At 39.7% G+C, this 12,992-nt stretch overlaps 1 protein-coding gene, 1 long non-coding RNA gene and 3 pseudogenes across 5 annotated transcripts; 3 read left to right on the forward strand and 2 right to left on the reverse strand.

Moving 5' to 3' along the window:
- Positions 1-546: 546 nt before the first annotated feature.
- Positions 547-3,836, reverse strand: LOC147949532 (uncharacterized). Of its 2 annotated transcripts, XM_087489899.1 has the most exons (4): positions 3,777-3,836; positions 3,520-3,681; positions 3,370-3,418; positions 547-1,244 (listed from the first exon to the last, which is right to left on the reverse strand). In XM_087489899.1, exons 1-4 carry the CDS (start codon positions 3,784-3,786, stop codon positions 1,184-1,186), a joined length of 282 nt encoding a protein of 93 aa, XP_087346025.1. In that variant the 5' UTR covers positions 3,787-3,836; the 3' UTR covers positions 547-1,183. The 2 variants fall into 2 exon arrangements, with proteins under 2 accessions (XP_087346025.1, XP_087346000.1); XM_087489874.1 differs by having other exon boundaries at positions 679-3,418.
- Positions 3,837-3,932: 96 nt separating this feature from the next.
- On the reverse strand, positions 3,933-5,201 carry LOC147949533 (uncharacterized). Of its 2 annotated transcripts, none has more exons than XR_015583542.1 (3): positions 4,365-5,201; positions 4,224-4,281; positions 3,933-4,141 (listed from the first exon to the last, which is right to left on the reverse strand). It is a non-coding gene; the product is annotated as an uncharacterized LOC147949533 (long non-coding RNA). The 2 variants fall into 2 exon arrangements; XR_015583547.1 differs by having other exon boundaries at positions 4,020-4,138; positions 4,365-4,503.
- Positions 5,202-5,408: 207 nt separating this feature from the next.
- LOC104704356 (UDP-glycosyltransferase 76B1 pseudogene) lies at positions 5,409-6,680 on the forward strand (annotated as a pseudogene). The gene is made up of 2 exons (XR_015583432.1): positions 5,409-5,633; positions 5,714-6,680. The product of XR_015583432.1 is annotated as a UDP-glycosyltransferase 76B1 pseudogene (transcript).
- A 281-nt stretch (positions 6,681-6,961) lies between these two features.
- LOC104704362 (putative pentatricopeptide repeat-containing protein At1g28020 pseudogene) lies at positions 6,962-9,281 on the forward strand (annotated as a pseudogene).
- Positions 9,282-10,078: 797 nt separating this feature from the next.
- LOC104704370 (putative pentatricopeptide repeat-containing protein At1g28020 pseudogene) lies at positions 10,079-12,902 on the forward strand (annotated as a pseudogene).
- Positions 12,903-12,992: the final 90 nt, after the last annotated feature.

The raw sequence follows: 12,992 nt of genomic DNA on the forward strand, positions 1-12,992 counted from the left end.
TATATGTTGTAAGACAGTCACTGCCCTGTCATCTAAAACATTGACTTTTTCTTTTTTGTTCGACAAAGCTCAGTTCGCATTGTTTATTTATTTTATTTTATTTTTTTCGCGCATTGTTTATTTATTTATTTACATTCATCAATTTACTAATCGAACTCACATTTGTGTATAAATAACGGTGTAAGTAACCAATTCATATTCGGATACCAATTTGAATTTGAGTTACAAATATTGGCCGTCGTAATTAGCATACAGATTCTTACTAGTTATCATTAAACGAAAAAGATTCATTGGATAACTCAAATGATTTAGCAACAATATAAGCTTCTTGAAAAATGTATAAATTTAAGATATAATAATAGTTTATACAAAAGTAGTTAAACTAAAAAAAAAAAATTTAAGTCAACAAAATTTGGTTACAACTTACAACTTAGTTGGCCCTGTATTTTTTTCCCCTAAATTTAGCAGCAAAAGATACCAAATTGAACACTTTCACATGTAAACATGAATAACAAATTTGATAACCCCACATGCATTTGGTCATTGTTTAACAAAAAAGTAAAGTAGCTTGACAGCAAGAGTGACGTATCTTACTGACGTAACCATTATTATAGCTTTCGTCTTATTAGTCTTTGCACATCTATAATATAAGCCATTACCCGTGTGAACAAGAACTTTAATCAGAGAGAAACACAACACCAATAACAAAAAAACAAAAATGGAGACTAGAGAAACAAAACCAGTGATTCTTCTCTTTACTTTTCCTTTACAAGGTCACTTAAACCCAATGTTTCAGCTCGCCGACATTTTCTTCAACAGAGGCTTCTCCATCATTGTGATCCACACTGAATTCAACTCTCCAAACTCTTCCAAATTCCCTCATTTCACTTTCGTCTCCATCCCCGATGGCTTGTCTGAACCCGAATCCTATCTGGATGTCATCGAGTTTATCCATGTCCTCAATTCCAAGTGTGTTTGTTGTTGGGTTTGACAAACACAAAACAAATGGGCCTTAATGGGCCAGACGAAATTGGCATTAAGGAAAGGAGAATAAGATTCTGGAAATGATTTGGCCCAATGCATACATGTATAAGTGTGTTTCATCGATCAATAAAGTGGAGGTAGGTGAGAGACAAGACATCAAGGAGAGTTCTAGAGAAAGAGAAGAAAAGAGGGTTCTTCTTCAAGAAGCTTTCTCCTTATTTGTTGTGTTCTTGTTCTTGTATCCTCTTGTGTACCAAAATCTGTAAACCAAAGAACATCACAAGTTAGTGGTGTGTGTAACCTCTTCATATAGTGGAAGTTGTGGGAGACAATTCCCACCCGAGACGTACGGGTTAGAGGCCGGGGAACTCGGTGATCAAATTCTCTTGTGTCATCATGTGTCATGTTCAAGTTTTAGATATGTGAATCTTTAATCGGGTGTGAGGCGATGAGGGACCAAAAGCAACAATTATCCTCACAAGTGGTATCAGAGCACAGGCTCTCTGATTCATAAGATCTAAAGGAGGAGGAAGAAGATGACAGTTAAAGGTTGAAGTCATCTTGTGTGGAGGATAACAGATTCTCAGGTGAAGGTTGAGTCTGTAGCAGAGATCTCAGGTTAGGAGATCAGAAAGATCCTCTAATGACACGACACAAGAGAGTTGCATCAAGGGAGAGTTATGGTTATGGTTCAGGTCCAAGTATGCCAGCATAAAAAAAAAAAAAAAAAGTTGGAGACTAGTGCAGAAGACACAAGATCTTGAAGGCGTTCTTGATCTGTGAAGACTAAATCAACGGTGAGTTGGTTTAAGGTGGAGTTTCTCTGCAGTAAGTTCGATTCAAGTTTAAGAAAGCATGGGTTAAGGTGACTAACTCAAGGCTGTGGAAAGAGGAATCGAATAATCATCCAAAAGGCTCAAGTCGGCGCTGCCATCACAAGGTATTTGTGATGTTCTTTACTGAAGTTTCAGGATACTCAAGGCTGCTTAAGTTGAAGGAATCTTAGCTTGGAAGAACACAAGGAGATAGACTGAGTTTAACAATGGAGAAGTCAAGATTTTTTGCTGTGAATCAGATTGTATCTTGCTTGTCTGGTTGTTGAAAGTCAGTAAGTTTGGTGTTCAAGAAGGATGTTGAAGATTCAAGGAAAAAAATCAGAGCAGATGAGTATGAGGCTAGAAACTGCTTGAGGCAAAGCAGGTCGATAACTCTGAAAGAATTCAGTAAGGTTTGAGAGGTGTTGGGTGAAGAGTTTTAGTCTCAGGTTTAATGGAGGTCAATGCATGGCTGCATTGACAGAAGGAAAGGTTATACTTGTTTTCCTTTGGCATCACAAGAAGAGAATTGAGGGCTGGTTGTGAAGCAGGCATTGATGTGTTAGTGGATTCCCAAATACTAAGGAAAAGTATTGTGTAGAATGGTGTTTTACAGCGGTAAAAGGGTTGTCACAAGTGTGGTGTGACAGGAAGTTGCTGTAAAAGGGAAGTCTTTGGTGTTATGGTTTAGCAAATTGATAAGAGATTGATATTGAGTTTCCTAGTGGAGAAACCTGCTAGTAAAAGAGGATATTTAAGCACAAGAGCTGAATGAAGGTTGTATCAAAAGTCTTCCAAATGGGATCAGTTTGGAGGCGGGTTCCATCAGTGATGATGATGGCGGTACAAGATGGATTCAGGCTATGGTTGTTGAAACAAAGGCAGTAAGCTCAATCTCAGTTTTGCTAAATGTGGTGGTTACAGCAAGGAAGTGTGGCAAAGGCTGTAAGCTGGTGATGAGTGTAAGACAAGTTCAAAGGAGGCAGCAATGGTTTTGAATTTGTGAGTGTGCACTGATGCAGAATAGTTTGAGCAAAGGATGAGCAAAGAAATTTGTGTCGAAAGTCTTCCTAGCTAGGTGGAGTTAGGCGGCGTGTTCTGTTGATAACAACAGCGGTACAAAGTGATGCTCAAATCAAAGGTGCTCAAACAGATGAAGAGTAAGTCAAAGACTGTTTCAAGGAAATGAAGCATGAGTGACTTAAGAGTTATTTCTGCAGTTGATTCAACAGGAAGTTTACTTGTCAGCAAGGTTCTGTTTAAACAAGATGTTTGGATCAAGGTTTGTGTCGAAAGTCTATCTAGCAAGATGGTAGCTTGATGGCGGGTTCTGTTAGGCTTAACAGCGGTACAAAGAAACGTCCAAGGCATAAGAGTTTAAACAGAAAGGTGTTGGAATCATGGATTGTCTTAAGGGCTGAGGCAAGTATGATTCAAGTTTCTGGCAAGTGGTTTACTAAGGGGTTGAATCTAAGATCAGGGCACATGTGACATAAAGGAAATCAAAACAAGGTTCCACAGCAAGTCACGGTTCCAAGAAATCCAAGGGAATGGAGAAAAGAAAAGGTACCTGTGAGTAATCAGAAGTCGCAAGGTGTAGACTCTGATTGTAGGTGGAGCTGTTTTGAAGAAAGAAAAAACCAAGTTAGGTTTCATGGTGTCTTACAGAATTAAAAAAATCCAGAGACAAAAGAAAATGATTCAAGGTACAATTGTTTACCTGGAGTCATTGGAACAGCAAAAAGGACGAAACAGATCGTCGGAGTTGCTGCAAAGGAAGGAAAATGCAGAAGTGTGAGGAAGGGAAACAAGCCTGCTATGATCTCCTCAATGTCGTCTGAAGGAAGATACAGCTCCAGGTAACCCCAATCGACATTATACGCTGACAGGAAGAAGAACAGAGAAACAAGTCAGCTTTGGGAAATTAAAATTAAAACTATGTCGATAAAAGGAGATTAGGAGGGTTAAGGGAGTTACCTGTAGGCATCTGGTATTACTGTGAAGAGACTTAGATTCCAGGTGGAGCTGTTGGTTAAGATTCAAGGAACAACAATTTAGTTCTTCATTGTTAGTTCTTGAATTTGAAAGTATGAGCCAAGAAAAGGTGACCGATAATAAGAGGAGTTTGGTTACTTGTGGAGACTAGAGAATCAGTTGTCGAGAGTTGGAGACTGATTCCAAGTGGAGTTTCTGAGATGAAAATTCAGAAAATCCAAGTAAGGATTTTGGTGGCTCAAAGGGGGAAAACTCCAGCAGCTAGAGAGGAAGATGATTCATGGTTAGGAGATTACTTGAAGTCATCAAGGAGAAAGAAGAACATGGGATGTTCAACACTAGAGCTGCTGTGAGAGTAGACATGAAACTGAAGTTAGAGTTTCATGAGTCTTTTGGAAATCGGAAGAGACAGGGCTGTGAAGGAGTTACCTGGAAAAGGTTGTGGAGCCATGATGGAGAGTAATTGGTTCCAGGTGGAGCTCATCACCTAAAATGGATTCAAAATGGCAATTCTCAGAAGATCCTAATCACTAAGTGTCAGGAAGAGACAAGAGAGAGATTAGAGGGTACCTGAGCTGGACGGTGACGGCGATGGCGTGATTCGCGGGTGAAAACGGAACAGCTCGGGAGAAGAGGCATGGATAAGAGACAAAGTTGATGTCTCGGGTTCTACAAATTAAATCACCAAAGAGGAAAGAGAAGAGCTCCACCGGTAGTGATCGCAGCTGAAGGAGATTGCCAGCGAGAATGGTGGTGATACATGGTTCATCGAACCAAAGTTGAGATATGGAGATAATGTCTCTTGATTCACCGGAATTGGGAGCCGCCGTGAAACAGGTGGAGACTGAAGCTTGGCTTCGCCGGAAAACATGCAGGGATGACCGGAATTAGCCTCCAATTCCGCTATACCATGGGGAAGTAAGAAGCTACATCTTCTCCATGTCGAGAACGAGAGGGCTCGGTGAAAGAAAAAAAAAAAACTGGTTGCCACCGGAGAAGAGAGATGCTCACCGGATAAGGAGGCGGAGTTTGTCGGAGGAGGTTCGCTGAAGTTTGGCTTCACGAACAGAAGAAGAGGAGAGGTTGGTTTCAGATTTCTTGTTGTCGATGAGTGTTTTGTTTTGTCAAAAGGTGGAGATTGTTGTTGGGTTTGACAAACACAAAACAAATGGGCCTTAATGGGCCAGACGAAATTGGCATTAAGGAAAGGAGAATAAGATTCTGGAAATGATTTGGCCCAATGCATACATGTATAAGTGTGTTTCATCGATCAATAAAGTGGAGGTAGGTGAGAGACAAGACATCAAGGAGAGTTCTAGAGAAAGAGAAGAAAAGAGGGTTCTTCTTCAAGAAGCTTTCTCCTTATTTGTTGTGTTCTTGTTCTTGTATCCTCTTGTGTACCAAAATCTGTAAACCAAAGAACATCACAAGTTAGTGGTGTGTGTAACCTCTTCATATAGTGGAAGTTGTGGGAGACAATTCCCACCCGAGACGTACGGGTTAGAGGCCGGGAACTCGGTGATCAAATTCTCTTGTGTCATCATGTGTCATGTTCAAGTTTTAGATATGTGAATCTTTAATCGGGTGTGAGGCGATGAGGGACCAAAAGCAACAATTATCCTCACAGTGTTGCTCCTTTCGGTGATTGCCTAAAGAATCTTTTGTCTCAAGAACCAACTGCAGCTTGTGTGATTGTAGATGCTCATTGGTACTTCACTGACGGTTTAACCGAAAAATTCGGTATCCCGAGGATTGTACTCCGAACGGTTAACCTCTCAGCTTTCGTCGCTTTCTCGAAGTTTCATGTACTAGGAGAGAAAGGGTACCTTTTGTTACAAGGTATGTACAGATCGATTTCAAGATTTATCTCTAGTTTTGCTTCATTCTTGTTGACTTTTCTTCTCTCTACTCCATGGCAGAGTCTAAGGCAGAGTCACCGGTACCCGAGCTTCCATATCTTAGAATGAAAGATCTTCCATGGTTCCAGACAGAAGAACCAAGATCTGGGGATAAGTTACAGAGAGGTACGATGAAGTCACTGAAGTCTTCCTCAGGGATCATATTCAACGCCATTGAAGATCTTGAACCAGATCAGCTTGACCAATCGCTTAAAGAATTCCCAGTTCCACTCTTCTGTATTGGACCCTTTCATAGATACATTTCAGCTTCATCTACCAGCTTACTTACACAAGACATGACCTGTCTCTCCTGGTTAGACACGCAAGAACCCAACTCCGTGATCTACGCAAGTCTTGGAAGCATTGTCTCCATCGATGAATCTGAATTCTTGGAGATCGCTTGGGGTCTAAGAAACAGCAACCAGCCTTTTCTATGGGTGGTTAGACCCGGTTCAATCCACGGCAAGGAATTGATAGAGATTCTTCCTAAAGGGTTCATCGAAAGTCTCCAAGGTCGGGGTAAAATAGTGAAATGGGCACCTCAGCCCGAAATTTTAGCTCACCGTGCAACAGGCGGATTCTTAACACATTGTGGATGGAACTCAACACTTGAGGCCATATGTGAAGCTATACCATTGATTTGCAAACCTTCTTTTGGGGACCAGAGAGTGAATGCTAGATACATTACCGATGTTTGGAAGATCGGATTGCATTTGGAGAACAAGATAGAGAGACTAGAGATCGAAAACGCGGTTAGAACACTAATGACAAGCTCAGAAGCAGAAGAGATCCGCAAGAAAATCTTGCTAATGAAGGAAACTGCTGAACAATGCCTTAAGCTTCAAGGTTCATCGTTTCGGAATCTCGAAAAGTTAATTGCTTATATATTGTCTTTCTAATTCGGTGTTCTTCTCCGATCCACATCCAAATTTGTTTTCCCTTGATTTTAATCTGCATTCCCAAAATAAAGACACATTTGAATCGTTTATATATCATTCCAAATTGAAAGAGATAATGGAAACCCTAATTTGTTTAACCCCTAACTAATCTTTGCAAAACAAAACAGGGGTGGTTAAACCCCTAACTCAAGTAAAACCCTAATTTGTTTTAACTTCAGAATTTATTTGCCAAACTAGGAAACTACAATCGATTGGGCCATAATTACGAGAAGCTTACCCGCTTTTTTTCTAACCCATTAGCGTCGTAATCTTTTAAAATGTAAACTCGCAATTAATACAAATCGATTTAATTGCGAAAGTTAAGCAAACCCTAGGTTTGCTCTGTATCCTCATCATCATCATCATCAAACATGAGCATGGCGCGTAATCTTCAGCAACACGCAAAGCGACTCATCGCTCACAGTAGCAGACCTCGATTCTTCTGCACCTACAGAAACGGAACCCTATCGGCGACGAACCAAACTCTGCAGAGTCGAATCGAAGCGGCTTTAGATCAGAAAGCAGCAATCACTACGGTGCTTGAGCAATGGCGACAGCAACAGGGGAATCAATTAAACCCTTCGTTGGTGAGAGGAGTCTTCGAGAAGCTCCACGATTCCAAAAGATATAGTCAAGCCCTAGAAGTATCAACCTGGATGGTCAATAACAAGATCTGCAATCACCTCCCTGAAGATTTCGCCGTTCGATTTCATCTTATCGAGAACGTTTTGGGATTGGAAGAAGCAGAGAAGTTCTTTAAGAGCATCCCCGAGAATCTGAAAGGTGAATCTATCTACACTGCTCTGTTAAAGAGTTACGCAAAATCTGGTGAAAAATCTCTAAGTAAAGCCGAATTTACTTTCGAGAAGATGAGGAAGCTAGGTATGCTCTTGAGACCTTCACCATACAACTCGATGGTCTCACTATACAGCTCTCTCAGAAACCGAGTCAAGGTCGATGAGATTTTGCAAGAGATGAAGGAGAACAACATTGAGCTAGATAGTCTCACCGTGAACAACGCTTTGCGAGTATACGCTGCTGTTTCTGATGTTGCAACAATGGACAAGTTTCTAGCTGATTGGAATGAAATTACAACGCTTGAGTGGCTCACAACGCTTGACATGGCAAAGGCTTATCTGAGAGATGGTTCAAAGGGAAAGGCTAGAGATATGCTTCGTAGAACAGAGGAATTGAATGATCCAAAATCCTACGAGGGACTCATGAGGCTATATGGTGAAGCAGGAGAGATAAATGATGTGTACCGTATATGGGACCGGTACAAGAATACAAGAAACAAGAACAATGAGGGATTTCGAGCTTTGATTGGTTCCCTCTTGAAGCTTGATGATATCAAAGGAGCAGAGGAGATATACTACAATGAGTGGGAGTGCTCGGGTCTTGAGTTTGATCTCCGAGTACCAACTATGTTGGTCTCTGGCTATCGCGCAAAGGGGATGGTGAAGAAGGCAGATAACCTATTGTACAAGACTATGAAGAATAAAAGATTGATTAAACCGATTAATCCATTGATTGAGGACTGGATGAAAAATAGAAACCAAGTGAAGCCGTCCAGCTTGAGAGACCTTATCAAGAATCTGTGTGACTCAAATCAATTATCTAAAGCACTTGAGGTATCATCATTGTTGTGTGATAGAAAGAGTTTTAATATTTTTCCAGAAGATTATGTTACTAGGCTTCATCTGTGTGAGAAAGTGTTGGGTTTGGAAGAAGCAGAGAAGTTTTTCGAAAGAAGCATCCCAGGGAACATGAAGGATTACTCTGTCTACAACACTCTCTTAACAGCGTACACAAGATCTGGCCAAAGACTAGAAAAAGCGGAAGGCGTTTTCGAGAAGATGAGAGAGCTAGGTTTCCTCTCAAAACTCTCCCCATACAACTCGATGATAACTCTCTATATTCAGCTTGGAAAACAAGGTAGGGCCAAGAATCTTCTACGGGTGATGAAGGAGAAGAACATAGAGCACGACGGTGTCACGATGAACAACGTTTTGAGGATGTACGCAGATGAAGGTGACATAGAGACAATGGAGAAGTATAAGAGAGAGTGGGTTAACGATGATGAGCAAACCAAGCTTGAAATGAGGACGACTGGTGAGATGGCAAAGGCTTACGAAAGAGCGGGGCTACTACTAAAGGCGATGGAGATAACTAGGAGTAAAAGAGAAGTGCAGCGTCTATGGAATGAGTACAGGAAGAAGGCAAAGGAAGAGGTTGAAAGAGATACGCTTCGCCCTTGGGTGAAGAGAGAAAAGATTAAGAATGAAGAATATCGAAATGTGATCAGATCTCTGTTGAAGCTTGGCGATGTACAAGGAGCAGAAGCGATATATGGAGAATGGGAACCACAAGGACCCGAGTTCGATAACGGAATACCATGTTTGCTAATCTCTCGTTATTACGAGGAAGATGATAAAGCCAAGGCAAAGGAGGTAGAGTTTTCGAGTAGACAGAAGCGGAGGCGGATGCAGTTTAAGCTGTTCAAGGAAGACTTGATCAGTTACGCGGCAGGGGTTGTCGTGTCTACGGTTCCTGCGATCGTAGTATTGTATTTTCTACACCATCCCGACTACTTTTTTAAGTTCATCTTAAGTACCGTTCTGTTTGCATTGTTGAACTATTTAACAGCCTAATATTCTTGTGTTTCTTTTTTCTTTTTTTTTTTGGTTTAGAAATTTATACCTAATTAAAACCACAAAGTTTTGCTCGGTTTGAAACTTACTTTTGGTTAGGTTTGGATTCATTTGGTTTTCTAATAATATTTCTATTCATTACTTTCGTCATTAAATTTGCTTCTTTTGATTTTTTTTTTTTTATCTTCAAATATTCAAACTCTAGATAATATAGGCTCAATATATATATATATATATATATATATATATATATATTTACATTCTGATTCCTTTCTCGTAATAATGCTATTTTTTAGAAAACCGGTTCCATAAAAACAAACCAGGACTGGTTTTAATCCTTACCAGACCGTTGAATATAGCTTTGCTATATAAACCGATTAAATTGAAAAAGTTCAGAGCAGATTTTTTTATGACAATTACTATATTATTTTTCTATCAAAATCAACATTACACTAATTTTATATATCACTAGCTCTCATGATAAAAACCTAATATAATATAAGTATAACCAATAATATACACTAAATATATTTAAACTTTTAATTAATATACAAGACTTCATTTTTCATTAGGGTTTAACTTAAGCCCATGCCAGAGGTATGCAGGTATCCCATATAAATCGGAATGGGTGATTGCAAACCTAAAAGTAAAACGATTAGCTAGTAGCATAATCGGAATGGATTAAATTTTCCAATTAAAGGAAATGTTCAGCATAAGGGTTAACTATATAAACTGATTAAAATTAAAATATCACAAAACCCTAAATCTTGTGCTCTGTGTCATCATCGGCAACGATCATGACGCATAATCTTCAGCAACACGCAAGGCGAATCCTCGCTTACAGTAGCAGGCCTCGTTTCTTCTGCTCATACATCAACGGAACCCTACCGTCTCCGGCGTCGAACCAAACTCTGCTGAGTCGGATCGAAGCGGCTGCGAATCGGAAAGCAGAAATCACAACGGTGCTTGAGCATTGGCGACAACAACAACAACAACATGGGAATCAGTTAAACCCTTCTTTGTTGAGAGGTATCGTCGAGAAGCTCAACTGTTCCAAGAGATATAGTCAAGCCCTAGAGGTATCAGAGTGGATGACTAAACAAAAGATCCTCTGCAATCTCGTCCCGGAAGACTTCACAACTCGATTTCATCTGATTGAAAACGTTTTGGGTTTGGAAGAAGCAGAGAAGTTCTTTGAGAGCATCCCGGAGAATCTAAGAGGTGAGTCTATCTACACTTCTCTCTTAAGAAATTACTCAAGACAACCCGGGTTAAGAGCTCTGTTCAAAGCCGAATCTACTTTCGAGAAGATGAAGAAGCTAGGGTTGCTCTTGAGACCTTCACCGTACAACTCGATGACATCACTCTATAGCTCTCGCGGAAACAGAGGTAAGGTCGATGAGATCCTACAAGAGATGAAGGACAACAACGTTGAGTTCGATAACGTCACCGTGAACAACGCTTTGCGAGTATACGCTGTTGTATCTGATGTGGAGACCATGGAAAAGTTTGTAGCTGATTGGAGGGCCATTACAATACTTGATGGGCTCACGGTACTTGACATGGCTAAGGCTTATCTGAGAGATGGTTCTAAGGAAAAGTCTATAAAACTGCTTCGTAGAAGAGAAGGATATATGGGTACCGAGTACTATGAGGAACTCATGAGGCTATATGGTGAAGCAGGAGAGAGAGAAGATGTGTACCGTATATGGGACTTGTACAAGAAGACAAGAAACAAGAACAATGAGGGCTTTAGAGCTTTGATTGGTTCTCTCTTGAATTTTGATGATATCAAAGGAGCAGAGGAGGTATACTACAACGAGTGGGAGTGCTCAGGTCTTGAGTTTGATCTCCAAATCCTAAATATGTTGGTGTCTGGTTATCGCAAAAAGGGAATGGTGAAGAAAGCAGAGAAACTGGTGAACAAGACTATGAGAAACAGAGGATTGGTTAAACCAATCACTCCGTTTCTGAATGAACTGGGGAAAAAGGGGACTCAAGTGAGTCCTTCGGACTTGAGAGACCTCATCAAGAACCTGCATGATTCAAGCCAGCTCTCCAAAGCACTTGAGGCATCATCATGGATGTGTGAAAAAAAGATGTTCAATCTTTTTTCAGAAGATTATGCAACTAGGCTTCAACTTACTGGGAAAGTTTTGGGTTTGGAAGAAGCAGAGAGGTTTTTCGAAAGCAGCATCCCGGATAATATGAAGGACTACTCTGTCTACGCCACACTATTAACGTTGTACACAAGATCTGAAATGAATCTAGTCAAAGCAGAAGCCGTTTTTGAGAAGATGAGAGAGCTAGGTCTCGTCTCCAAACTTTACCCGTTCAACTTAATGATATCTCTCTACAGTGAGCTAAGAAAACGAAGCAAGGTCAATAAGCTTCTATCTGATATGAAGCAGAACAATATTGAGCCTGATAGTGTCACGATGAACAACGTTTTGAGAGTTAACGCAGACGTATCCGCCATAGACTCGATGGAGAAGTACAAGAAAGAGTGGGCTGCTGCTGATGGTGATGATAATAATAAAATAACCAAGCTTGAAGTGAGGACGATGGATGCGATGGCAAAGGCTTACGAAAGAGCCGGGCTAATACTAAAGGCGATAGAGACGACAACAAGTAACAGGGAAGTGTACCGTCTATGGGATATGTACAAGGTCAAGGCAGATGGAGATATTAAAAGAGATAAGATCACCTCTAAATCAGAGATAGGAAAGATTTGGAATGAAGGATATCGAAATGTGATTAGCTCTTTGTTGAAGCTTGAAGATGTGAAAGGAGCTGAGAAGATATATGGAGAGTGGGAGCTGAAAGGAATTGTTATGGATACACGAATTCCGTGTTTGCTAATCTCTCGTTACAGCAAAGAAGATGATCAAGTGAAGATGAAGAATGTAGTGGATTCGAGTAGGAAGAAGGAAAAGCGGGTGCATGTTGAGAAGGTGGTCAATACAACTTTGGTCGAGGATGTGTTGACGCTTCTCGCGGTTCCGTCTGGTACGATTTTGTTAGTATGGGTTTTTTTTAGCTAAGGGTTTTCTTATTACTCTTTAAAAGATACTATACATTATGTTCTATTAGTTATTTTTATTTTCGAGTATTTAAATGTTTATTATTGTTATTGTATTACTGAATGAAATGATACAATTTATATAAAAGCACAAAACATAATCAAATAGTATAGTGAAAGAGATTAATCAAAATTTCGTTTTTTACAATAACTACAAGCTATATATATATATATATATATATAAATCACCACGTTTTTGTGCTCAAATTAATCAAAAGTCAAAACTGAACTAGGTTGCCAAGCTGTTCATTTGGTGAGCCAAAACTAAACCGAAACTGAATTCAATATAACCGACTGAACCAAAACTAAACCAAAACTGGAATGCATATCTGTTTTTTTTTTTTTTACATTCAACATTTTGTTGTAATTTTAAATTTCCATTTATCTGAGAATGCTAAATATTGTGTTTCAATCTATTAAAGTAGTTTTACAGAATTTTTAAGAGCTCTTTTATTTAAATTGTGTATATAAACATGGATCTAAATCTCTTGTATATCTTTCTTTTAATGTGCACAGCCTGGAAACAGGTCTTAGGATAAAATTTAATATTAAAAGTAAACGAAAATATAAAATAGTTCTACAGAAATTATACTGGTCTCTTAATCAAATTTCTAGACTTAACCTTGATC

Source organism: Camelina sativa, chromosome 1, assembly GCF_030686135.1.
Source record: "Camelina sativa cultivar CO46 ecotype springtype chromosome 1, ASM3068613v1".
Lineage (NCBI taxonomy): Eukaryota > Viridiplantae > Streptophyta > Magnoliopsida > Brassicales > Brassicaceae > Camelina > Camelina sativa.

What these genes read in the sequence shown, in the direction of transcription:
- LOC147949532 (XM_087489874.1), bottom strand. An exon ending in TGCTGTTCCAATGACTCCAG is followed by an intron (nt 3,419 to 3,519) that starts GTAAACAATTGT and finishes TCTTCAAAACAG; the next exon opens with CTCCACCTACAATCAGAGTC.